The 25,681-nt window shown below is 28.7% G+C and overlaps 3 protein-coding genes across 5 annotated transcripts; 2 read left to right on the top strand and 1 right to left on the bottom strand.

Annotated features, from left to right (window-relative positions):
- Window positions 1-277: 277 nt before the first annotated feature.
- Window positions 278-4,646, bottom strand: LOC107017691 (inositol-pentakisphosphate 2-kinase-like). Of its 2 annotated transcripts, none has more exons than XM_015217914.2 (8): window positions 4,534-4,646; window positions 4,337-4,450; window positions 3,064-3,267; window positions 2,463-2,610; window positions 1,974-2,014; window positions 1,722-1,832; window positions 908-1,510; window positions 278-695 (listed from the first exon to the last, which is right to left on the bottom strand). In XM_015217914.2, the coding sequence occupies exons 2-8, from the start codon at window positions 4,436-4,438 to the stop codon at window positions 567-569; spliced, it is 1,338 nt and encodes a 445-aa protein (XP_015073400.1). In that variant the 5' UTR covers window positions 4,439-4,450; window positions 4,534-4,646; the 3' UTR covers window positions 278-566. The 2 variants fall into 2 exon arrangements, with proteins under 2 accessions (XP_015073400.1, XP_015073398.1); XM_015217912.2 differs by having other exon boundaries at window positions 4,337-4,447.
- Window positions 4,647-11,861: 7,215 nt separating this feature from the next.
- LOC107017327 (jasmonate O-methyltransferase) lies at window positions 11,862-16,042 on the top strand. Its single transcript, XM_015217583.2, has 4 exons — window positions 11,862-11,936; window positions 12,870-13,277; window positions 14,584-14,862; window positions 15,473-16,042. Exons 1-4 carry the CDS (start codon window positions 11,862-11,864, stop codon window positions 15,833-15,835), a joined length of 1,125 nt encoding a protein of 374 aa, XP_015073069.1. The 3' UTR covers window positions 15,836-16,042.
- A 1,872-nt stretch (window positions 16,043-17,914) lies between these two features.
- Window positions 17,915-22,725, top strand: LOC107017247 (abscisic acid 8'-hydroxylase 2). 2 transcript variants are annotated; one of them, XM_015217513.2, is made up of 10 exons: window positions 17,917-18,184; window positions 19,103-19,424; window positions 20,181-20,330; window positions 20,439-20,604; window positions 20,708-20,787; window positions 21,289-21,375; window positions 21,766-21,844; window positions 21,924-22,030; window positions 22,206-22,324; window positions 22,420-22,725. In XM_015217513.2, the coding sequence occupies exons 1-10, from the start codon at window positions 17,979-17,981 to the stop codon at window positions 22,547-22,549; spliced, it is 1,446 nt and encodes a 481-aa protein (XP_015072999.1). In that variant the 5' UTR covers window positions 17,917-17,978; the 3' UTR covers window positions 22,550-22,725. The 2 variants fall into 2 exon arrangements, with proteins under 2 accessions (XP_027772117.1, XP_015072999.1); XM_027916316.1 differs by lacking the exon at window positions 21,289-21,375 and having other exon boundaries at window positions 17,915-18,184.
- The last annotated feature ends 2,956 nt before the right edge of the window (window positions 22,726-25,681 follow it).

The following is a 25,681-nucleotide window of genomic DNA, read 5'->3' as shown; positions in this document are numbered from 1 at the left end:
TTAAAAATAAAATAAGTAATGGGTAAGGGCAAAAGATAGTGTAACATACATTGATACGAGTATCAGTGTTATTAAGAGAAATTTATTGCTATAGAGTGATTATTATAATTTGAGAATGCCAAAGAACAAGTATTATCGACTTAATTTCTTTTGTTTGATTGTATTTTTTTATTGAACTCGTATAGTTATGCTAGTTGAGGCGATAATCTGTTATAAACTTATAATACTTATTTAAACTATTAAGTCTTTATTTAAATAATATTTGAAGGGAAATCAAGCTCAAACTACTCCAGTAAGGAGAATTTCCAATGTGTTAACAAAAAAGTCCCTTTTGAATCTGCCCCACATATATCTTTTTCATTTTTCGACAAAGCAGTACTAATTTGCAGTCTTAAGTTTTATTACTTCGGGTGAAATTTGATTGCATGTTACTATTATTTCATGACATTTATATAGTGGGAAATTTATTAATAGGTAAAAAAAAAGGAATTAATTAATAAAATGATTTTTCAATTGATTGATTACCAGAAAATTATCTCCTATGTCAAGCTCCAACAGCGCTTCCATCATTCAATGTGGCTGAGCTGCTGCATGGATTTTACCATCTGAACATAGCAGCCGACTATCTGCTGGTCTAACTTGTAGTAGTACTCCATCCTCTCCAAAGGTTTCAAATCCAGGTCGATGAAATATGCCTATTGATGAGCGGCAAACAAATTAGACCAATCAACTGAGGTGTGTGCACAACAATTTGCAGGTACAACAAGTTTACTGCCTCTATAAGTTCACATTTCTTCTTTTACATAGGATAAAACGTTACTTCAATAAAAAGGAGATATTTTTCATTGTGCAATATATTATTCAATAACCCAAAAGGAGTTGATAAAAGAGGAAAAGGGAATAATACCTTATAATCAAAACTTTGGTTGGTTGATTCTAAGGAAACCATGCTATATGGAGATTCCACACTCCCATCTTCTCGAGGTCTAAAACTAATCATCATGCTCAGGTCCTTTGCAGTTGCAGCAATCAAGTAATTCCTCACAATCTTCATGCTTTCATCCTTCGAGATTGAATGCAAAGAACTGTATCTTTCGGACAATTGATCTTCAGCTGATAGTTTACTGCATACCGTGCATGGTTGGGAAATGACATTGTAATATGCATGAATTGCACCTTCAATGTCAGCATTGTCTAACTTCTGGACTTCAAGAACCTTATTTAGCAATCCTGAACTAAAAATGGTCTTGGAAATGAGATCTAGGAAGCATTGGGTCCGCTGTCCATCTACAGCTTGAATTACACACTTCAGTGCATTTTCAAATGTTTCACCAACTTCACAGCTTGTAGCGTCTGCATTACCACCTAAACCCCCTAATATGAGAGAGCCATTCAGGAAAACTCGGAAATTGTTCTGTGGGGTCTTGAAAAGGCCCTTTATTGCTTTGTGTACCCTATCACTGGATCCAGAAAACAAATCCAATGGATCATATGCACTTATCTCTGATATCTGATACAGCAGAAGCAACCAAAGAAAATATCAAAAAAATGAGAAAATGATTAAGAAAAAAGAAAAAGGTCCAACATAAGCATAAAGCTAATAACTGTATATAATAAAGAGTAAACACTACTTTAACTTGACAGGGGAAAAGGAGGAAGTTTATCAAGTCCATGCTGCAACTGAATTAAGAAATCCACCAGACAGATAAACAATTAATCACCTTTCCTTGGTGCAATTTTAAAGCCTGATGCATCTTGAAACGAGTTACACTCCTTTTAATACTGTTCTCTGATGCAATAAATTCTGAAAGCGGAAGAAATCCGCATTTAGGCTGGATTCAGCAAAAGAAATGGAGACACTATTAAGAACATTGTACTAAATAAACATAAAATTGTAAATTAAAAAAGATTAAAGTGAAACAGCATGAATATGATATAAAGAAGAAGAACCAAATAAAGCTATGAAAAAGTACCTTTATTTCAACAGATATACAGAAGTCTTCTTTAAGTGAACCTGAAAGGTGAAAATAGGAATAATGAAATACGCAATTTTGCCAGATCAAAATCCCTATTTAGATTTCGTGCTAGGCCAATCAAAAGTTCAAAACCAAATAAAGTGATTTTCCTTGTTTCTCTTTGTCAACAAATGAACCAAAACTGCAGTCAGCCTTGTTGATTAGTAGCATACTTAGAATAGCTGCAATGTATCAAGACAAGCAGTCATTAAACATTTAGACTCTTTTTTCTCTCGTACACACGGAGGTTATAGATATATCCAATCTCTTAAAACAGAAGGTATAATGTGGAGGTTAATTCCTCAATTGCCAATTAGAAATACCGGACATGCGACATTTATCATTGTAGTTCACCCTTTAGTTTTATTAAAACTAGTCCAGCAATATAAATATACACGTTAAAGCTTGGTAAGAAGCAAGGGACAAGAAGGGTTAGAAAATTATTACCACGCGGGAAAAGCGAATGATCAGATATCAGCAGTACAGAATCACACAGGGGGTTGACCATAGCGGCATCAACACGCCAAGAAGGACGCTGACATAGAACATTGTTATCAACTGTTTCCAGAAATTCTCGGGTCACAGGGATGTAAATCTGTCAAAATGGAAGAAAAAGATGGCAGTGTTTAACAATTTGGTTTCCATGTTGACAGCAAACCATATGCTAGGAATAACACAAATTTGCAATCTTTCATAACTTAAACCTAGAGGCCCATAGATTAGGATAACTTGATCAATTAAGTTTTATCCTAGCAAGCAGCAATGAACAAAAATTATTCCTCTACAGAAGATCAACTGCATAAGAATGCCTAGGATATAAGGGTGAAATGTTAGGTTACATGAATATTGGTAATAAATTAGCACTTCTTGATGATGTGCAGAATGCCTAGTTATTATTTCTAGTCTGCGTAGATTAAAGGTGTCCAGAAAGGGAGAATAAGTAAATTATTTTTTCTCCATTTGCAGAGAAGAAAAGATGATTTCAGGCAAACCCGATCTAATACGAAGTGATAAAGAATAGGTGGTATGTACAAGGCTAGCAACATACCCCTGCATCAACATTCTTCGAACCTAACAGCGAGCACATCACATGTTGCACAAAACAGTATTCAGCCATTTCTTTTGTAGGAGCTGATACCAGCTCTTTGAATTCTTTCCACATGAGGCATTCCAACTCGGTTAGACCTGGATGACCATTCTCGCGTTGAGATCCATTCTTTGGTACCTTCTGTACCCGCAACACTTTTCCAACCTAGATAAAAGTTAAAACACAGGAGAAGAGGATGCTACTGAGATATACAAAAAAACAAATAGTTTCTTTTGAACTAGCAACAATACTCCTTCCTTTTCAATTTGATTATCTTACTTTCCTTTTTAGTTCGTTTCAAAAAGAATGTCTCTTTCCTTTATTGACATCTCTTTAATTCTAATTTTCCACACAACATGTTCAAGACCACAAGATTAAAAGACATTTTGATACATTCTACCTATCTTTAGTTAACCGAAAGATTCAAAATTCTTCTTAAGTTTGTTAAACTCCACGACAGTTTTCCCAAGTCAAAACCAAACAACAAATTGAAACGGAGGGAGTAGCATGTTTTCCAGATCAGATCTCTCTTTCTTCTGGTAGAATTTGTAGGCAAGAAAAGTCGGACTCATTCCTCATCAGGCCACTCTTACTATGCTATTGCTGAGGTCAATAACTTGTTAAAGAAACAGTGTATTCCAAGGAGGAATACAATGACATTTAGCACTACTGCACTCTTTTAGTAGGATCTTTTCGTTTAATTATTTAGACAACTCGAGAGCCAAATAGTCTACTACTCTTATTAGACAATCCATTAACTTTTTTCGAGCCTGAAAACAACACCTTCATGAGATGATGTACCCCCCAATGAATCAGATCATTATACAGCTTATGAAAAGCAAAATTCATTTCCAGTAACTTTTTTATTTATATCTTTCAATTTATCAGGAATAAGCTGAAAAACACGATACAACAACAACATACTGGTATAGTTCACAAGTGGAATCCACCGAGGATAGCCCGAACCTTACCCCTACCTTGTTAAGCAGAAAGACCGTTTCTGACAGACTCTCGACCAAAAATAGAGAAAAAAACACAATATTTACGGAGACATAAGCAGTGACAAATAGCCTAGATAAGAAGGTGAAATTCCATATTCTTAACTACTAGAATCTTCTCTGTTCCCTGAAATTGTTCACAATTCAAATAGATCAAAATTAATTTCGATTCGCTTAACAATTCACCATATACAAATTACAACTATTCGAGTATATAAGAAAGATAAAAATCATACAAAATCAGGATGTTCTCCACTATAAGCAAGCACTAGATTGACAGCTCCTTCTCCTCTATAACACCATTCTCGAGCATCATTCGCCTGCAAAACCATCGCCATCTGCTAATCCTGCTAATTAACAACAACAAATCACACAATTTGTTATTATAATTACTGAATTCAGTGAGTTAGTAATCAACAAATCGCCATTAAACCTGAGTTATTCGAAGCTCTCTCAGTTGTCACGTCCAGTCGGGTTTCGATACGCTACAGTTTAACCTATATTATATACTATGTGCTCACTTATCTTCGAATCAGAACCTTTGAGGGTCCATCCCATTAAAATAACTAAAAATTAATTTCTACTTACTATAATATTTCATTAATATAAAGTGGAATGTAATTTTTTATAATTCAAATCCAATTTTTCATTTGTTGATGAAAATAGAGTTTTCTTTACTGTATTAATAATGAAAATAAAAGGTGGATAAAAATATTTACATGAATAGAAAATACTGATATGAATAGAAACTAAGTCTAAATTTGATAGATGATAACTTCCTTCGTTTGATAATTTTAATACTAATCATGAAAATTGATATGTGTTTATTGTATGTGATTTTGATGTGATAATCGTAATTCGTAAAAGAACGAATTTTTATATTTTTAATTTATAAGATTAACTTTTTAAAAGTTGAGTGGTAATTTATTTTAGATAGAGTTATTACATTATACTTTAATAGCGAAAAATTCATTTTTTATACGACAGTTAAAAAAAAGAAAAATCCCCCTTACCCTACACCCCTAAACCAAAATGGTTTATAGAATCTTAGCTATTTTTATAGGATAGTAAATTAACATAAAGTTACTTGATGATTCAAAAATAGTCACTCTCTTGAAATTTCTCGAGTCAATTATAGAATATAAAATTTCACGATATAAACTTTCTTTAAAAGTATAAGAAAAGATGGTAAGTAAACAACACTATTAGCATTGACTTACAAATAGCAGTAAACATGTTGTAGAATCATATGCTAAAGACATATATTTCCTTTTATTCTTTTCAAAACTTATGTCATGGACCATCCAATTTGCACTTGCAACTATTTTTTAGAAGAAAGAATAAGGCCATAAGAAGTATCATAGTTTTAAATAAGTATCGGATTCGAATATAGGGTCGATTAATATTCAGTTTGACTTATATGAATTATCGATCAATTATAATAGACTTGTAAAGCATCAATCCAAATTCAATTTTGGGGATCTTTCATAAATATTATTTTTGCAAATATAGTAGCAAGATACACTATATGTGTGTTTGTTTTCAAAGCAAAAGCTGAATGTATAAGTATATACGTGAAGACATTAATTGTATGTGTGGTCAACTGTATATTTAAATTGTATATGCAGACCAACTATATAACTATTCAGAACTCCATTGATATATATTATGCACATCATAAATATATTTTGTATATCTATTGTTAAAATAGATAAATATCACTATTGTAATTTTTTTTAAAATACAACTACAAAAATAATAAGAGGAAAAAAACCGCTATTTAAGTTCAAAAAAGCCCAAAATAAAAAGAATTGAAATGTTATAAACTTATCATAAGGTCAAACTACTTCTACATGAAAGAAATTTAAAAAATGTGATTTATACCTCTTAATCGAACATGGCCTACTGAAAAGTAACTCTTTTTCGAATGTTGTAAATACAATTTGGATGTGAAAGTTTCTTATAACCTATGGTTCTTAACTCATCTTTTATTTTAGGAATTTTGATGCATAATAAACATGTGTAGTATATCATTATTTATTTGAATCAATTTAAATATAGTACATTAAAAATTAAAAAAATAATTAAAATGAGCGTACTTATTGATTGAGATATATGAAACTTCAATCTTAACGTGAAACACATTATTTGTAATAGCCTTATTTTTAAGCTAATAAGTAACTTGACATGACATAGCATATAACTTTTACTAAAATATCTCGAATCAAACAGTTTTTACTCACACTACTCTATTTCAATATTTCATGTTACATGGAATATTAATTGTCAAAATTTTGTGTATAGAAAACTCTTTGAAATTATTCTTTTGATATTTTATTTCTTTATTGAACTTGGAATGTGAAAGTCTTAAACTTTATAATGATATTTGCATCAACAAAAGGTATGCGTACACAATAACAATACGAAGTTAATAATTACGTCTTAAGTTCAGATATTACATAATCATCTCAAACTCAATATAACGTTCTTAATAATATTCATATATACTCTTTTTATTTCAATTTATATAACACTTTTCATTTTTTAACAATCAAGCAATTTAAATTTGATCAAAAATTTACGCATAAAACTTTTAAATATTTTAGCAATTCAAAAAATAAAAGATAAAATTATAATTAAGACATACTTATTTAAATCTCAAAATCTAAAAAGTGTCAAACAACCTAAAAAATCTTACATAATACTTTTATCTTATGCTTCCTCTATATCATCAACCCAAAAATCTCACATAATATACTTTTATCATATGTTTCCTCTATATCAATTATAAATACGCTGAGAAAAATTTTCTTCTTTAATTTCCACAATTACATGAAATAAATATCTATAAATGTTTAGATGTGACGTTAAAGTTTGCACAAAATAAAACATGTGGACAAACAGATGTTCAATCAAATTTAGGTTGTTAAAGTCAAATAGTTATTTTTCTCTAACGCAGGTGGTCATGTGATTTGAATTATTAAAATAATATTTTTTTTCACTTCTCCATATTCTTAAAATCAATTTGAGTACGCAAACATCTGAAAAATAAAAATATTTTTTACAGAAATAACGTGCATATATATATATATATATGCTGATTAAAGGGGATAACTTTTCAAAAATAATCATTAAGCTATAATTTTTTCATCCTAAAATTTCTTAACTTCATTTTGTTTCACAAATATTACAACATTCAAGATGATATCATGAAACTCGATCAAACTTAGTACAAAAAATTAATTTTTCAAATAGCGAAGAGCGATCTGATATGACATAACATAAAAATCTTGACATTTTTTGTAAAAAATTTCATGAGAAGATTCATCATTATATTATATATTAAAAATTTATGTATGTTTTTAATTCTAAAACGATGAGAATTTGAATAAATCATTTTCCGTCCCTCAGCTTGCCCCTGTTTTGAGCTAGTAAATATTTGTATTCCTTTTTTACACTATTAACCTGTTATATATAGATGACACAAAAATAATTTTAATATAAATATTGCTCTTCTATTTATATTTTACTATATTTATATATGGGCAACTTTCACATATAGCAAACAAAAAATTCATATTTGTATGCTGTAACAAAGTTTGCATAATTGCGCTCCATAGCAAACATAAAACTGTATAATTCGCTATACATATACAATTGTATAATTCGCTGGTCTAAATTGTATAATTCGCTGGCCTATTTCGCTGCAATTGTATAATTCGCTATTCTATTTCACTGTAATTGTATAATGCACAATTATATAATTCGCTGCCTATTTCGCTGCAATATTTTTATAAAATTTGCTTTGCATACAATTTAATCGAATTAAAATGTATGTATATTGCATAATTATAAGTGTATAGCAAGAAGATATATGTTTTTCTCTCGCTTTATACAAAAACAGAAACACAATATATACACTTCTGTTGTATAAAGCTAGAGAAAATTGTATTCCACTGCAATTGTATAATTCACAATTGTATAATTCGTTGGCCTTTTTCTCTGCAATATTTGTATAAAATTTGCATTTGTCTACAATTGAATTGAAGTAAATGTCTGTAAATTGTATAATTAAGTGTATAACACGAAGATATATGTTTTTGCATGTGTATTTACAATTTTCTCTCGCTTTATACAAAATAGAAACAGAATTTATACACTTCTGTGTATAAAGCGAGAGTGGCAAGCGAGAATGGGAGAGTGGCGAGCGAGATTTTTGGGTGAGAGGCGCCTGAAAACTTTGGCTAATGTTTGCTATGGAGCACAATTAAATCAAACCCTAGCTACTCCATTTATTTTAGGTTATTAATTTGCTATTATATACGATTTTCCCTTTATATATTTAGCTTACGTGTCAAAAACGTTTAATTTATTTCTTAAAACGCAAGAAGTAAGTCAGCCCACAAAAGTGTGGACCATGTTATGTATTATTTACTCTCTTCTAATTTAGAAATTTTCTCTTACGTACCATCCCCCATCAATTAAAATTTAAAATGGATTTCACGTGGATTTTATTATAATTATTTTTTTTAGCAACTTCTAGCCAGTAGCATAGTACAATAATACAGTATATGGCCGATAAAATTCAGGCCACATAAATTTAACAAACACGTAATAAATACCGACTTCGAAAAAGTCGGAAAAATTGAAATTAGCTATGACTTTTATTGTTAAATTATTAAATTTTCCAACACATTTCATAAAGTAAATTCTACAGAATATCAAAAAGGAACATACCCTCATTTTATTATTGTACTATTCTCTAAGTGTTTGTTAGTATCACCTTTGCTTTGGAAGAACTTTTAACAAGAAAGTGATGAAAGAAAAACCCCTTAAAGATCTTCTAACGTATGTCTATCACATTGTGGGATGCTAATAGAGTCACATGTGTATTTATACGTGGTATTTCTTGTCTTTAGATTATTAAATTAGAAATAATAAAAGATAAAAAAAAGAAAAAAATTATTTAAATCCACATAAGTTATTGTATGTGCTTAAGAAATTTAATCTTTTCAAGTACCAATCTACAATCTCGGGTACTTGAGAAGATTAAATGTTTTTAACCATTAAAGAAGTAAAGTGTCTTAAATTTTGATAATTTCAACGAACTCAAAAAGACAGCAACGATATCTCAACAGATATAATCATTTTGTTTGGTGAGAAAAGTATGCAGAAGAAGGGAATAATTCATGCAGAAAAATTAGATCTCTCTATTTATAGCCAACAAAGAATAAAGGTCACAACTCTTGGAAAAAAGATAATTTTTCAAAAATATCATAACTTTTAAAAAAACACTACTTTTCAAATAATCACAACCCTTTTAAAAAAGACATAATATACTTTTCATAAAGATCACGACCCCTCTTCGATGAAAACTTATATCCTAGCTAGAAACCTATCCGTAGTATTCAATTTTCCTGTAGTCTCATAATTTATAATTTCCTCCAAAAACTCTGAATATGCATAACTTAAAAGAGAACTAATTGCCTCATTTATTATTTTACTTAGGAGACAAAAGGTAAATAGTTACTTTCACCGTCCTTATTTATTTGACATGTTATGTTTTGAAGTCTTTTTGATTAATATTTAAAGTTAAATTAGATTATATTAATTTGATATTTTTTTAAAAAAAATTTAGACAATCAAATACTATATGAAAAATACTATAAATTGCAATTTTTTGCATATCAATCTGATAAAAATATACATCTTAAAATATTAGTCAAAATTCTTATAGTTTTACTCTTAAAATATAAATTATGACAAATAATAGTAGACGAAGGAAATAATTGCCAAGTATGTGACTTACATAAAAGCATCTGCAAGAGACGTAAATTAAATATCCCTAACACAAATTATTCGTAGAATTAAGAAGAAAATAAATAAATTTATAAGGCGATATGAATTTTAAAAAACATAGTACATCGCCGATAAAATTCAGGCCACATAACTTCTAACATTTTGATGTAGATCAATGAAACACGTAACAAGTGCTTCTAAAAAATTGAAATTAGCTATGACTTTAGCTGTTGAATACTAAAATTATTAATTTTCAACACTCGTCATAAAGTGATGAAGGAAAAACTCTTAAAAATCTACTAACCTATGTCTATCACATTATGAGCTGCTGATATAGTCACGTGTTATCTCATCTATTCAGATTGTCAAATCAGAAATAATAAAAGATAAAGATGAAAATTAAAAAAAAAAATTATTTGAGTTTATATATTTATTGTGTATCCTTAAGAAATTTATTCATTCACTCAAGTACCTGAGGTTGTAGATTAAATCCGGCCAAAATAAGTAGTGTACCTCAAGCTTAGATAATATCACACATACGATCGATCAATTTTGATTTGTAAGAAATGTATGCAGAAGAAACGAATAACATAATGCAAAAAAATGAGAGAAAATCTCTTTATTTATAGCCAATAAAGGATAAAGATCACAACTATTTGGAGAAAAAGACAACCTTTCAGAAAAGTCACAATCTTTCGAAAAAGACACAACCATTCAAATGGTCACAATCCTTTAGAAAAGACACATTAATCTTTCAAAAAAATCACAATCCTTCAAAAAAGTCACCGCTTTTTATTTCCTATTTACACCATTAAAACCTAACAATATATAGACCACAGACTTTTCGATAAAAACTTTTATTCTAGCTAGAAACCTTTCTGTAAAATACAGTTTTAGTAAAGTCTCGTAATTTATAATTTCTTCCAAAAACACTGAATATGCATAACTTAAAAGAAAACTAATTACCCCATTTATTATTTTACTTAGGAGATGAAGTAAATAGTTAATTAACAAGTATGTGAGTTACATTAAAGTCTCTACCAGAAACGTAAATTAAATATTTTAACACAAATTATTCGTAGAATTAAGAAAAAAAGCTTAAATTTATAACGTAATATGAATCTTAAATATTTGTGTAATTATAAATTATCTCATCATAAAAATAATTAGATATTCTTTCCAAGATAGACTAAGAAGGAAAATCTACATATAATCAAAACTTAGGAATAAATAAGATAATGTAACACCTGTGTACGCAGTGACAGATTCAGGATTTCTATTAAGGGGGTTCGAAAAAAAGAAAATAGTGCTTTGAACCCTAAATCACTAAGTCAGCCTCTAATCTTATATACAGGAGGTTCAAAATCAATATAAAAACATAAAAATTCTTTAAAATACCTTAAATATACAACTTAATTTTTTGCTGATGGGTTTAATTGAACCTCTTCGGCATACTCTAGGTCTACCCCTGTATGTACGACAGGTAAAATTTATCCGCATCGGGTTTTTACGTCAATTCAATACATGCAGGCCATGTGCTTAAATTTATAGTTCATTTTACTTAACCTTAATTAATTAACATGTGTTTTACTTCATTAAATCACGTAATAATGAAAATTAAATTAGTTTGGTGTAAACAACCGGTGCAGATAAATTTTTTTCCTCGTATGACCAACATTAATATTAATATTTCTTTTTACAATTTTTTAAAGCTTTTTATCTAATTTTTCTTATTAAAAATTAAATACCTACATTCATTGAATAATTTAAAGACACGTGTATGACTAGATGTATAATTTTTTGTGGACGTGATGAAACAAAAGTACGAAAATTAAACCACAAGGAATATCTAGTCATAGGTTGGTGAAGCCTATAAATAAGTAACCATAATTTCTATTATTTTCATCACTACAAGCTTTTTAAAATAGAGAGGAGAAAGAAATAGTAATAATAATTATAAAGATGGAAGTTATGCAAGTACTTCATATGAATAATGGAGAAGGAGAAACTAGCTATGCTAAAAACTCCAATATCCAGGTTAATTACAATTTTTTATATACATATATATATCTTCATTAAATAATTAAAACAATAGTTGAAATATTTATTTATTTTATGTATCATTATTTTTAGCAAATATAATGTTTTTTTTCTCTCTAAATAAATCTCTGCATGCATGAGTTTGGCCAATTGAAAATTACACTAAAAGATACTCTTAAAGGGAAAAAAGATTATAATATTCTTCCAAGAGTGGAATTGAATAAGCCTACTTTCTAAGCTAAAATAATATTAGTGTACAATATTCTTTTTGTATATTACGTTCTTAAAATTTGACTCGAAAATTTAAAACTTGATTTGACTATTAAAGGAAGTCGATTCAATTAACACTACTAAAAAACGATGCAAAAATTATCTTACAAGATCGGTTAGAAAAATTGAGAACTGATCTAGTTTATCGGTTTTTCGTTTTTAATTTTTTTCAGAAAAAAAAAGAGAAAATCAGTAAACGGCCATCGATTTTTTTTTTTCTCGTGAAAATTGATAAAGAAGTTTTTAGTTTATCAATTCTTTACGTAAATTAAGGAACTTCGTTGGTTTTTGAAGTGCAAAATGTATATATAAGAGTAAATAAATGGAAATATTTTATCAAAGAGCGTGTGCAATTAAGTAGAATTGTCGAAAGTCATAAAAGATATTAATCGAGTAACTATATTTTTTTTATAGTTCTGAATAAACAATTCGATCGATTTCTTTTATAAATTAATCATCGATATAAATTATGTCTTAATTTTAATCGATCCTATCCATCGATTTATCAGACTTGGTGCTTCGAAATTGAGGCACCAAAATCCAAAACTTTTCTGTCCGTTGATTTTGACTCTCACTTTTGATCCAGTATTTAATAGAGAGACTCAATTTTCGTACATTATATTATATTTTAAAGAAAAAATTTGATGTTTGATTTTGTAGAGGAAGATAATATCAGCTACGAATTCAACACTTAAGGACGCAATTTTAAACATTATGTGCAACAACAACAAAAATATGCCAGAGAGTATTGGCATTGCGGATTTGGGTTGTTCTTCTGGACCGAACACATTTATAGTCGTTTCTGAGATTATAGATATCATAGATGAAACATCTCGAAATTCGGGTACATCCTTCCCGGAGTTGAAAATTTCACTTAATGATCTTCCTGGGAATGATTTCAACGATGTATTTAGGTCATTGCCATCATTTTTTGATAAAGTTAAAGAAGAAAAAGGTGCAGAAAATTGTTATATTGTTGGAGTTCCTGGTTCATTTTATGGAAGGCTTTTTCCACAAAAGAGCATGCATTTTGTTCACTCTTCTTCTAGTCTCCATTGGCTCTCTCAGGTTAGCGTAACTAATTTATGTGTGATAGTTACTATTCATATTTTGAATTATTACCTATCGACGATGACTTATAAGTAGTATTTAACGTCTTAATTATCTTTTTAGTCTGTTTCAAAAATAATGATTTTTTTTTGGTAATACTTTAACTTTAACTTTCCAGGTGGCATGTTTAAGGCCAGATGATTAAAGAGCGTTTTGATACATTTGATATAACTTGAATTTAGAACCACAAGATTAAAAAAAAAATTCTTTTTTTTTTAAATTCTATTTCAAATTAAAGTAGGTCATTTTTTTAATAAACGGAGAGAATACTTTCTGTATTTGGTTTTCATTGATATGTACTCAAAATTATATTTGTAAAGATTTTATATCTGAATTATATTATTAAAAATCGAAAATTTAGTAATTTAACCCATGTGCTCTAGCTTTTGCCGTACAATAATTAGTTTGCTAACCTATGTCCAAATAATTCGGAATTGTTTTGTTAACAATTTGGGTGTGTTTGGTAGGAAGATTTTTTTTTATTTATTTTTTGAAAATGAATTCTTAGAAAACATCTTTTTTTTTTAAAAAAAAACCCGAGTTTTTTACTTATTTTTTAGTGTTAGCTAGTAAGCAAGAAAATTTACGAATTTACACATCATCTAGCAAAATTTTAGACAAAATAGGAAATGTACTCCAAAGTATCCATTTTTATCCCTTAAAAACAAAAACAAGATATAAGACGACTAAGATAATTGTTAACCACCAATCTGTTATTGATCTGTTCTTGATTGAAAAGTTTATCTCTATTGTATCATTAAAGGAAATGTATTATAATTAATTAGCACTACAAAATTAAAAGGAATTGACTCCACTAGATATATAAACCATATTTAAACTACCACTTTGATGGAACAAGTCACCCAATATATTTCATTTATTTTCTATTTTTACATTACCAAAAATGTGTAACACGATAATTACAATTTTCTCTTTAATAATAATAATAAAATTAAGATGATACATCTATTCCTTTTGTTATTTGTGCCTCTCAGCCAATTTAAAAAGAAGTTTCCTTTAGGATCATAGTACATAAAGTTACATTATACATTTAACTAGATAGGGTTAAAGCAAGGTATTGTATGTATAGAGTTTATGTTCGATGCACTATAAAAGTGTAAATAATAAAGATTAGTATCGTAAATAATTCTATTTAATTAACATATATTAATAATCTATACAATAACTAATAAGTATTTTTTAAAATTATTTTAAATTAACTATCGTTATATTGTCAGCGTATATAATTTAAAGTCAAATGCAGGTTCCACTTGGTTTGGGTACTAATAATGCAATGTCATCTCTGAACAAAGGGAAATTATACATATCACATACTAGTCCAAGTGACGTCATCAATGCATACGTGTCACAATTCCAGAACGATTTCTCTACGTTTCTCCGATCACGTTCACCGGAGATAGTCCCCGGCGGGAGGATGTTGTTGTCACTAATGGGGAGGAGCTCTATTGATCCCACCATTGAAGATGGTTGTTACTACCAATGGGAACTTCTCGCAAATGCGCTTTCTAGTTTGGTCTCAAAGGTAAATTACTTTCTAAAATTGTATCTAAAAAGAAACAAACAATTTTTTTAGTATATTGAACGAATAAAACTGAACACGAGGAATTAGTCAAAATTAAATATTCAATATGATTTATTGATTTATTTTCTAGAATTCAAATTAGTTTTGAATTCGATCTGAGATTTTTAAGGAATCTTATAGTTTATTTTTTGTGGAGATCTATATATGCTCGTAAAATTAAATAGAAAAAGATATTTAGTAAAAAAATCAATTTTTATACGTGATAATAGTAATTCTGATGAGCTTACATAGAGCAACATGAACAATGAAAAAATCAGAAGTATACATAATATAATTGTTACACATATCAGAGTATTCTAGATAACTAGATTTGGATATACATTCTATCTTGTTATGTAGAATTGAATGAAGATGAGATAAGATAATTTACAATAATCTATGTATACATTATCTTGAGTACTTGTGTTGACAAGATAACATATAGTTATGAATTTTGAAAATAGAATTTATTTAAATCATATGTATATCTTTTGTACCTGAAAATATTAAATATTTGCTTGGGGACCAAATTAATGAAATATGTATTCATACAACTTCTTTTTTAATGTAGGGCCTAGTAGAAAAGGAGAAAATAGACTCATTTAATGCACCATACTATGCACCATGTCCTGAGGAAGTGAAAATTGCTGTAGCAAATGAAGGGTCATTTATAATTGATCGTATCGAAACTTTTGAGATTGAGTGGGAAGCTAGCGTTTCTTCAAATCTATCGAATGAAAAAATATTATCATCAACGGGTCAACAAGTCGCTACAACAATTAGGGCTGTGGTTGAATCAATGGTGGAAAATCATTTTGGAAATGAAATTATGAATGATTTGTTTAGTATATATGGTGATCTTGTGGATGATTACATTTACAAGAAGAGAGCTGTTTATGTTAATTTGGTTGTTTCTCTCAAACGCAAGGAATGATTTTGTGTTCAAATTAATTAGTAGACTAAGCAAAATTATCTTTATAAAATCCACATGTCAATAAGGGGTTGGATCAATATCCTTCTGCAAATAGCGGGAGCTTCAATGTTCCATATCGTCTTTTATAAAAAGATTTAAGTTGAATCAATACGTGTCAACTACTTATGTAATATTTGTGTTCTGATTAGTGAAATCATGTTTTGGAAATGTTAACATCTAATTTATTTTTATTGGGCTTATTTATTTAATTTCAAGAGACCCAAATACAAAGAATTTGAAAACAATTATCTATAATATGGTTTAAGTAAAGATGGATCGAAAGAAAAATGAAAATTATATCCTTTTATCAAATATATTGGCTGATTAAAAAGTCAAATTATTTTGACATGATGTATTATATTTGGATGTGATATGTCTTTCTATTCTAAGATATTTGATAAGCAAAAAAACATTCGATACGTAATGTCTGAATTCAAGAATATAGTATCTCGAAAACGAAAACAAAAAATATAAAATGAACGTATGTATTGATGGGAAGTATGAAACTATAGTCCTAACGTAAAACATGTTCGTTGGAACTTTGAATAACCTCATTTTTAAGCAAAGGAGTGATTTAATGTGACATAAGAATATAATTTTAACATAAAATATATAGGAATATTTTTTTTATGGACTTACAATACTCGATTCCGTGCAATGGATGTCAAAAAAACTTAGATCTTTTCACTAAGAGAATGAGAATATTATTTATATAATGGAAGAGTTAATTATTAGCTCGCAGCTGTTATTCTTAGTTATAGACAACAAACATATTTGCACGAATTAAAGTTACCACAAAGATAATGTATGCTTTCTTTATTTTAATTTATTTATTTGATTTTAAGCTAAAATGGAAATATATATGTAAATAAATATATTTTTAATGTTATGACTTTAGATTAAAAATATGTTGAATGAATTAACTCAAATATTCTTTAATCTTATAGTCTTGAACATGTTATAACTGAAGTCTGAAAGTTAAAATTTAAAAACTATAAAAAAAAAATTATTCTTTTTAAAATAAACTAATAAAATGAAATGAAGAAAATAAATATTTGGATCCGATATGCTTCCGACTTGCAGTTCATGAATTATTACTATTTTCTTTTCAGAAAGATAGCCTTAAAAACATACCATATATCTCGCATAATAATACATAAATTCTCTCATAATTTACGCATAGAGTTTCTGAAATATCGATAAAAAATCGTATAAGTTATACAAATATTAATATATACATAATTTATTTCTTATTCAGCTATCAAATGAATCAATAGGACTCTAGTTGCATCAACGGTGGATTATTTATTTAGAGCCTGTTTGGCTCAGCTTAAAAGCTGGTCAAACTGACTTAAAAGCTGGTTTTTGACTTATTTAGCTGTTTGGCAATACTCAAAATAACTTATTTTAAGTTAAAAAAAACTTATTTTAAGCCAAAAGTTAAAAGCTGGGGTAGTGGTGCTTTCTTTTTTTTAGATTATAAGCTGTTTTAAGTTGACCACATTTTTATCTTTTTGCCCTTAATATTTTTATACAATCTCCAAATTACCCACATAACCCTAACATCTCATTCTTCCATTTTTCCCTTTTCACGTTTGGCATAGCAACTTCAGCACTTTTATTCAAATGCATAACTGCTTATTTTAAAAATAAGTTTCAGCACTTTCAAAAATACTTTTTTAAAGCTATTTTTATTAAGCCCATCCAAACGGGCCCTTAGTGCGTATAGTTATTCTAAATTCAACAAATTAAATGTAATATGAGAAAATTCTAAACAATAATTCATAAAATTCAAAATCTGAATCATAATTTTATAATGGAACTTGGGCAATAAGGTAGTGGATGGATTAGTTGGCTAAATAGGGATATTTTGAATAACAAAAAAAATCGTCGTATCAAAGAGCACTTAAAAATCCCTTAAGTGGAAACATCCATTTAAAAATTTCATAATTACTTCTCCACTAAATTAAAAAATGAACGACTCAATTTTATTTTTAAATTTTTTTTGGAACTTTAATTTCTCTACAAATAGAATTAATTAACTAAGGCATCGATTATTATCTTTTGGTAATTAGGGCTTAAGAATTCTATAGGAGTAAAAAAAATGTTTTCTTGGTTTTGGTACGTATTTCCTTGTTTGGGATTGTTATTATTACAAATCTTATGGTATAATAATACTGGAAAAACTCCGGCGAAGAAGATTCCGGCAGGCAACCGGGGAATACCGGTCATCGGAGAAACCATTCAGTTCATGGCTGCCATCAATAGCAACAAAGGCTTCTATGAGTTTATTAAGATTCGACGACTTAAGTAAGATTAAGATCCTTTTCAAGTTTAAATTTTTTCATTTGGAATTTTATAATCATGTCATATATATGTTTGAAATAGGATAACATAATGTGCATGGGTGTGGTATTATAAATGTTTAATCATTGTATTTGTTTCTAGCAATAATGAATATTTGTTTTTGAGTATATCGATCAATTAAGTATGTCTCAATTTCAAATCAGTTCAGCAAATTGAACCCTCAATTAGTTGGTGTATTTTTGTTTTTTTTTTATTGGAAAAACTATGTAATAATACATACTTCACTATCATATATATTATAATTATCTATACATTTTTAATATCATGTATCGTACCATTAGTTAAAAAAAATTGTATTATATATTGAGGAAGATACTCTTAAATACATGTATTTTTGTTACTAGATACATAAAATAGGAAGAGAAGTGAGTGAGATTCATTATGTATTCCAGATACATGCAAATCACACTAGCTAGATGCATGTATCTACATGTATCTGGTATAATTCGTATATATCTAAGATAGTAGATACAAAGGAGAGTGGTGAGCGAGATTGGAGATAGGCGAGAGAGTCAAGCAAGATTTGTTATGATACATGCAAATCAAAATTTGATACTATGTATCTAGAATGAATTAGACATAATCTTGACCACAGGTATCCCAAAAAAATGTATCTAAACGTACCAAAACCTGGTAAGATACGTAATATTACAAACTAAAATATATCTAAATAATTAGCTTCCAAACTAGTGGAATTTATGTAAATTCCTTTTTTTCCTGTATGTATGTGTTGTCTATAGTATTCGTATTATAGGAGCGAAACTAAAATATAAAAATATTGTTGTTTTTTTTACATTCATCGTGTCAAAATGATAAAATTTTAACATTTTGGTGGAATTCGATGGAATGCTTTGTTTATAGGTATGGGAATTGCTTCAAAACGAATATATTTGGGCAAACACATGTATTTATATCCAGCACAGAAGCAACAAAGAAAATACTAAGTAACGAGGGAGGAAATTTCACTAAGAGATATATAAAGTCAATCGCGAAGCTCGTGGGAGACCAAAGCCTTCTTTGTGCTTCACATCAGCAACATAAAATTATTCGAAGCCATCTTAGTAATTTATTCTCAACAACATCTCTTTCGACAATGGTTAGAAAATTTGATGAATTGACAATTAATAATCTTAGCACTTGGCACAAAAATTCCAGCATTATTATTCTCCATGAAGCTTTAAAGGTTGGTATCCCTTTTAGTCTATGGTTCCATATTCATTTTAGCCTCAGTTTTCTTTTTCAAATTTTATTTGGACACAAATTGGGCCTAATAAGCCCAAAAAATTGATGGTGCTCCTACCCCCCCACCCCCACCCCCCAAACTAGCACACACACACAAAAAAAAAAAAATGGCTATTGTGTTTTCTACTTGGTCCAAGTGTAAAAATATCCGATTCTGAGATCACTATTTGCGTCATACTCGTAGTGAATAGAAATATATAAATCTATCCATTTTAGAATATAATTTCAGATATATTGTGTGTGATGTTTAACATATGACTGAACTTCAGTTATTTCTGCATGGTTTTAGTCATATGTATCTGAGTTTAATCATTTTTTTCTAAATGTGTTCTAAAATAGATAGATATGCATTTTTTTTGGTTATTTTTAAAGAATGAATACATGTTAATTAGTGATGTCCAAATTAGATACGCGTAAAAAATTTACTTTGCAATTCACCAACTATTTAAATGGCTTGGTCATGACCCGTCTATTAATTTGACCCAATTTTTGACTTGTTTGAGTTTAATCCGACCTATCTATTTGCGAGCTATATAATTACCATACTTCTATAGCATCAATTGGTACAAAGAAGTACCCTATAAGTGACTATAACATATAGCAATAACAATTACTTCAAATATTTGTATTTGATCGGTTCAACGAATCCACTTGAACGAGTCATATTTTCATGAGCTGTTTTTTTTCGTACTCGTAGATAACCCTCGAAGCAATTTGCAAAATGTTAATGAGTTTGGAAGACAAAGAGGAACTAGAAATGTTGCATAAGGATATTGGGTTGATTTATGAAGCAATGTTGTCATTTCCATTAAGACTACCATGGACTAGATTCTACAAAGGCCTACAGGTAATATTGGCCCATTTATCAAAGCCCATTTATGATTTAATTAGGCCGATCTAAAGCCCATTGATTTTGTAAACAGGCCCATTTAAAGCCCATTAACATTAATTGCAGGCCAGGAAAAGAATTATGAATTTGCTGGACAGGATAATAGAAGCAAGAAGAAAGTCCAATAAAAAGTATGATGATTTTCTTGATTATCTTTTGATTAAGGATAATCCAATCATACAATTAACAAATGAGCAGATTAAAGATAATATATTAACTATGATTATTGCAGGTTTGTTCTTAATTTAATCTACAATTGAGGTTTTTTCTGTTACTAATTGAAGCCTAAATTGGAGTTAGTTGGATATAATTATATAAATTCCATTTTATGACAGGTCAAGACACCACAGCTAGTGCAATCACATGGATGGTTAAATATTTGGATGAAAATCCAAAGGCCCTTAACAACCTTAGGGTAACGAAAAATATTTTGTTCGATTCAATTTACGTGATATTTTCAAATTCCAAGATTTAAATGAGCCTTTTTTTTTCTATTATCGTAGTACTTTTTTTTGTCATTTATTATGACTTATAATACGTTTAACATAGTTTCATAATATATAAATGTTGTTTCAAATAACTTAAAAATTTCGAACTTATTGTCAAAATTTAAAAGTTTGACTCTCGAAATCTGAACTATATCACATAAATTTAAGCAAAGAGAGTGATATTTAAATATGCAATCTAGTAGTAGAGTGTAAGAGCAATAGTCAAACCTCTCTATGATAATGTCATTTGTTTAGATATTTTTTTTCCTGCTATAATAAAATGTTATAAAGGATGATTATTATATAAAAGTCTGACGATAGTATCTCGGACGGGCTAAATTTTTAAAAAGATACTATGATTTTCTTTTTTTTAAAAAAAAAAGTAATTCACAGCCAAAGTTCTAATTATAGAAAGTTGACTGAAATAGGCTGAACAACAAGCCCTCCAACAGAAAGTTTCTTGTAAAGCATACCTCACATTTGAAGATCTGAATTGTATGCCGTATGCATCTAAGGTACATTTTTTTTAATTTTAGATATTTCACTTTTTTATTTATATTTTTCTTCAATATAGATTTTAGAACACACACACACACACACCCCAAACACACACAAACACACCAAAGAAAAAAAAAAGATATTTGACTCCTTATCAGGCCCGGACAATCTTGTTTTATTTGAGCTAATCTTTAACGCCCTTAGACTGTTGACGAGGTGTGTGTGTGAGAGAATATACTTTTTTTCCTTTTGGAAAATGAAACACCGGATAAATGTCAGGCTCTAGAACAGAAGTGAGTTAGATTCAAGACTTAATATAACACTTTTTCTAGTCGATATACATAAATTATACATTTGTTATATACTATTATATATATGTATATTATTCACCCACCTATTATATTTAGGTTGTAAAGGAATCACTTCGAATGGCTTCAATAGTACCCTGGTTTCCAAGAATGGCACTTCAAGATTGTGAGATTGAAGGTTTAATTTGACTTCTTTACAAGTAATATATTGAATACAAAATATAAATATTAATTCTCTAATTTTTATGTGAATTTAGGATTTACGATCAAAAAAGGTTGGATCATTAATGTGGATGCTAAATCAATACATTTTGATCCAATGATATTCCATGATCCACATAAATTCATTCCTTCAAGATTTGATGTGAGTTTCTCAACAAATACATGACATAATTATTTACATAATCGATATAGTATTTCGAAAAAAAAATAATGATTTATCATAAGTAAATTACTATAGATGGGGTATGTCTAAACGTAACATCAGGTACGAGTAAATATTGAAGTTGTGATGACCTCATGTTGTTAAAAATATTCAGGATGATTCAAAACCATACAGTTTCTTAGCATTTGGAATGGGAGGAAGAACATGCCTTGGATTGCATTTGGCTAGAGCCATGATGCTTGTTTTTGTCTATCGTTTGACCACATCTTATAGGTTCGTTGAAAGTATTAGATTCAGATAAAAAGATCAAAAAATGTACGAATAAAACTTAGGTCTAACTTTTCCCTTTTAATGTATTTTTGTATCAGATGGAAAGTATTGGATTCAGATGAAAGCATTCAAAAATGGACACTTTTCTCGAGACTAAAAAGTGGTTGTCCAATACATGTTACGAGTATAGAAGAGGAGAGGGATTCCCCAAATGCATCAAAAACTTGAAGCAAAAAGTCTCACATTGCAATTATTTAGGTTTAAACTATTTGCCAATACTTCATCATATGGAGAAATGTAGATTTCCATTTTGTTGTTTATTAGATGAATTATATGTAGCTGCTATATTGCTTATAAATTTTTAAGTTACCAACGTTTTTACCAAAAGCTTAGTAATTATTCTATCATATGCTTCTATATTTTGATTTTTGTCGTTTATTAAAGGAATAAGTTTTACATTAGCGTAAATTCAAAAATTAATCAGACCTCAATACGAAATTCGAATATTAAAGGAGGGAATGAGCTATGTACTATTGTACTAGTGGGCAAGTTCACTTGTTTATCATCTGTTTCCCAATTCCAAGTTCCAACTCAAATCTATGACATCAAACAAAATTACAAGGAAAGCTGCTGGCATCCATGATTTTTTTTGTATTTGGCTTCCTCTAACCTTAACATCATATGGCAATTGGCATCATCATAAAAAATGTAGACTAATACATGCTTTATTCGTCTCAAAATAAGTGTTATTTTAGCAAAAATCACGTTCATTAATAAATTAATAAATATCTCTTAAAAATTGAACCCTGTTAAGAAGATGGAATATACAAATATAGATGGAAAAACATATTAATTTTGTCGTTTTATTTCTATGGTAACGCTTATTTTGGGATAACTTCTTTTTGTTGAAGTGACAGTAATTTTGAGACGGAGGGAATATTATACCAAAAAAAATTTAATGTAATGATGCAAGCTAAACCTATAATTGATTCAACAAATTCTATCCGTGCAGGCAACTATAAATATGTAATAGGTTTTGGATTTTTTTCAACCTATATTTAGAAGCACCCCATATATATAGATTTCAGTTGAGATCATAATTTATTAGTATTAAAAAAATCTTAATTACTATACTAATTAATTAAGATTGAGCTACATATAGCCTTTACTAAATGGAGAAGTAGATAGCCTTTTATTTACTGAGCTTAGAGTTTGTCAATCACATGCCTAACTCATGGTAATTTAAATATATTTCGTTCTCAGTCAACTAGTTAAAAGAATTTTCACACGTCTAAATGTTTAAATTTTTGATGCATGAAGTATATTGCATTTACGTAAGGTCTAGGTAAGGAGTGCACCCCAAGGGCAAAAAGTGTGATATAGACACTTTATCTTAATGCAAACATTACTATGCTTATACACCTATAATATAGCGATATACGTTTAATATACACTACATATTGGTAAAACAAAAATTAGTACTCTTATTTTTGTGATGGCTTTAATTTGTTAGGGTGTTCTATAGTATTAAAAATAAAATCTTTGAACTTAGTCATACAAATAATTGTAGCCTAGTGTTTGTTAAAAATTTGTGTCAAATCATTAAGTAATTTTGGTTTGATATTGTTTGGAAAGACGCACATACTTTCATTCATATTGAACTTTTTTCGTTCAGTGACATTCGATCACAAAATCTATTGACTGGTACCACATAGACTAATTAAATTTATCATTTAATTCGTAATAATGTATATTATGGTTGTTACGATAGTTTTGTCCTCCTTTTACATGCATGATTCGCAATATCAAGGTCTAAGCGCCGTTAAATCGAGCAAATTCAGTTCAAACATATTATAAACTACTAATGTGCAAATTCTAACAAAAGCCCAAGTCACAACTCACAAGTGAAACTGTATAGAACAAGAATGACCAGAAATTAAGGAATTATTTGCCAATGAGCCTCAAGTACTGATGTTATGAAGATGACAAATGATTGTCCTAGTGACCTGTTCTTGTTTAGATATGTCCTTAAACACACAAAATAATATTTTTTTATTCTATCATTTATATATATATAATATATATATATTGCTATATATAGTGCATTCATGCACAGACAACAACTTGTTTACAGATAAGCCCTCAACAATTTGACTAATTTAATATGTTGTAGTAATACGTAGTATTCTCTTTTGGACGCACAATATTTTTGTACAACATAACGTAATCGGTCCAATTTATTTGAAAGTGAGACATAGTTATTACTATTGTATAACAAAGGAATCTATTATTTTTAGTTAGACCGTTAAAGAGTGTTTACTTTACTAATCGTAATTGTAATCATCATCGATGTTTATTTAGTGTATATATAATGTATAGATGGAGGGTTAACTTTTCTTAAGAGTGTATTTGGGCATAAAACTTTTCAAGCTTTTAAAAAATAAAAGCTACATATGTATACATTAATTAAACATCAAAAATTGGTTAATTTGATTCCTAACGTATTGAGAAAGAAAAAGTTATAATTATTCATGAGATTGATTGAAATATTTTTATTTTGTTTTACATTAGTGAAATTGTATCTAACTCAAGTTCATTGAATTATAGTCAATTACTATAAGAAAAAATTTGCATAGAGGAAGTGGATGAGTTAATGTTATTATTATTATTTATTAGTTGGATTTTAAATTAATTTGGGACCTACTAACTCATTGACAGAGCCAATGTCCCTTTTAAAAACCACAAACATACCAGAATGGAATTAAACCATATAATTGGTTCAATCATTACATGCTATAATTGAGCAATCCAGCAATCAACATATTCAATATAACCATATGGTCCATTTTATATCCCTTTTGGTAATAAATTTGATCTTTTTATTTATTAGTATAAGAAAATTATTTTTTTCAAGTGTGTGTTGTTTTAAAGTTAAAACTGTCTCTTTAAGATATACAATGCTTAATATTATCTAAAGATTTATAAATGAATATTGTTGTATTTCGAATTCAAATTTTAGATTCTTCATTTATCATATATTTCTGTATGTTATTTTAAAAGATGATCAACTACTTAATATGTAACATTCTCTTTTAGTAAAATCAGAAGTCTAAATTTTTTTTTATAAATGCATTTGGAGAATACAAATAACTAGCCTAATATCTACCTTTTTCACATTTATAAATCATGAAATTGAATTTGAATTTGAATTTATATCCATAATAATGGATTTAAGTTTTCATATATGGGAATCAATTTTACTTTTTATTTGATGGAACCACCATCACTTAATTCCTTTCTTTGATGCTAAGTAATTAATATGATATAACTAGTTTATGTCCCTTTCACATATTCTCATAT

The sequence above is a fragment of the Solanum pennellii genome, chromosome 4 (genome assembly GCF_001406875.1).
Source record: "Solanum pennellii chromosome 4, SPENNV200".
Lineage (NCBI taxonomy): Eukaryota > Viridiplantae > Streptophyta > Magnoliopsida > Solanales > Solanaceae > Solanum > Solanum pennellii.
The sequence above is the reverse complement of the archived record's forward strand: the minus strand, read 5'-3'. Positions and strand labels throughout refer to the sequence as shown.

Excerpts from the sequence above, each read along its gene's own strand:
- LOC107017327 (XM_015217583.2), top strand. The coding sequence starts at position 11,862 with ATGGAAGTTATGCAAGTACTTCATATGAATAATGGAGAAGGAGAAACT. Across the intron at positions 13,278-14,583 it reads GTCTCCATTGGCTCTCTCAG|GTTCCACTTGGTTTGGGTAC; the intron begins GTTAGCGTAACT and ends AGTCAAATGCAG. Across the intron at positions 14,863-15,472 it reads TTTCTAGTTTGGTCTCAAAG|GGCCTAGTAGAAAAGGAGAA; the intron begins GTAAATTACTTT and ends TTTTTAATGTAG.
- LOC107017247 (XM_015217513.2), top strand. The coding sequence starts at position 17,979 with ATGTTTTCTTGGTTTTGGTACGTATTTCCTTGTTTGGGATTGTTATTA. Across the intron at positions 21,376-21,765 it reads GTATGCCGTATGCATCTAAG|GTTGTAAAGGAATCACTTCG; the intron begins GTACATTTTTTT and ends TATTATATTTAG. Across the intron at positions 22,325-22,419 it reads CGTTTGACCACATCTTATAG|ATGGAAAGTATTGGATTCAG; the intron begins GTTCGTTGAAAG and ends TTTTTGTATCAG.
- LOC107017691 (XM_015217914.2), bottom strand. The coding sequence starts at position 4,438 with ATGGCGATGGTTTTGCAGGCGAATGATGCTCGAGAATGGTGTTATAGA. Across the intron at positions 3,268-4,336 it reads GTGGAGAACATCCTGATTTT|GTTGGAAAAGTGTTGCGGGT; the intron begins GTATGATTTTTA and ends ACTTTTATCTAG. Across the intron at positions 696-907 it reads ACCAAAGTTTTGATTATAAG|GCATATTTCATCGACCTGGA; the intron begins GTATTATTCCCT and ends GCTCATCAATAG.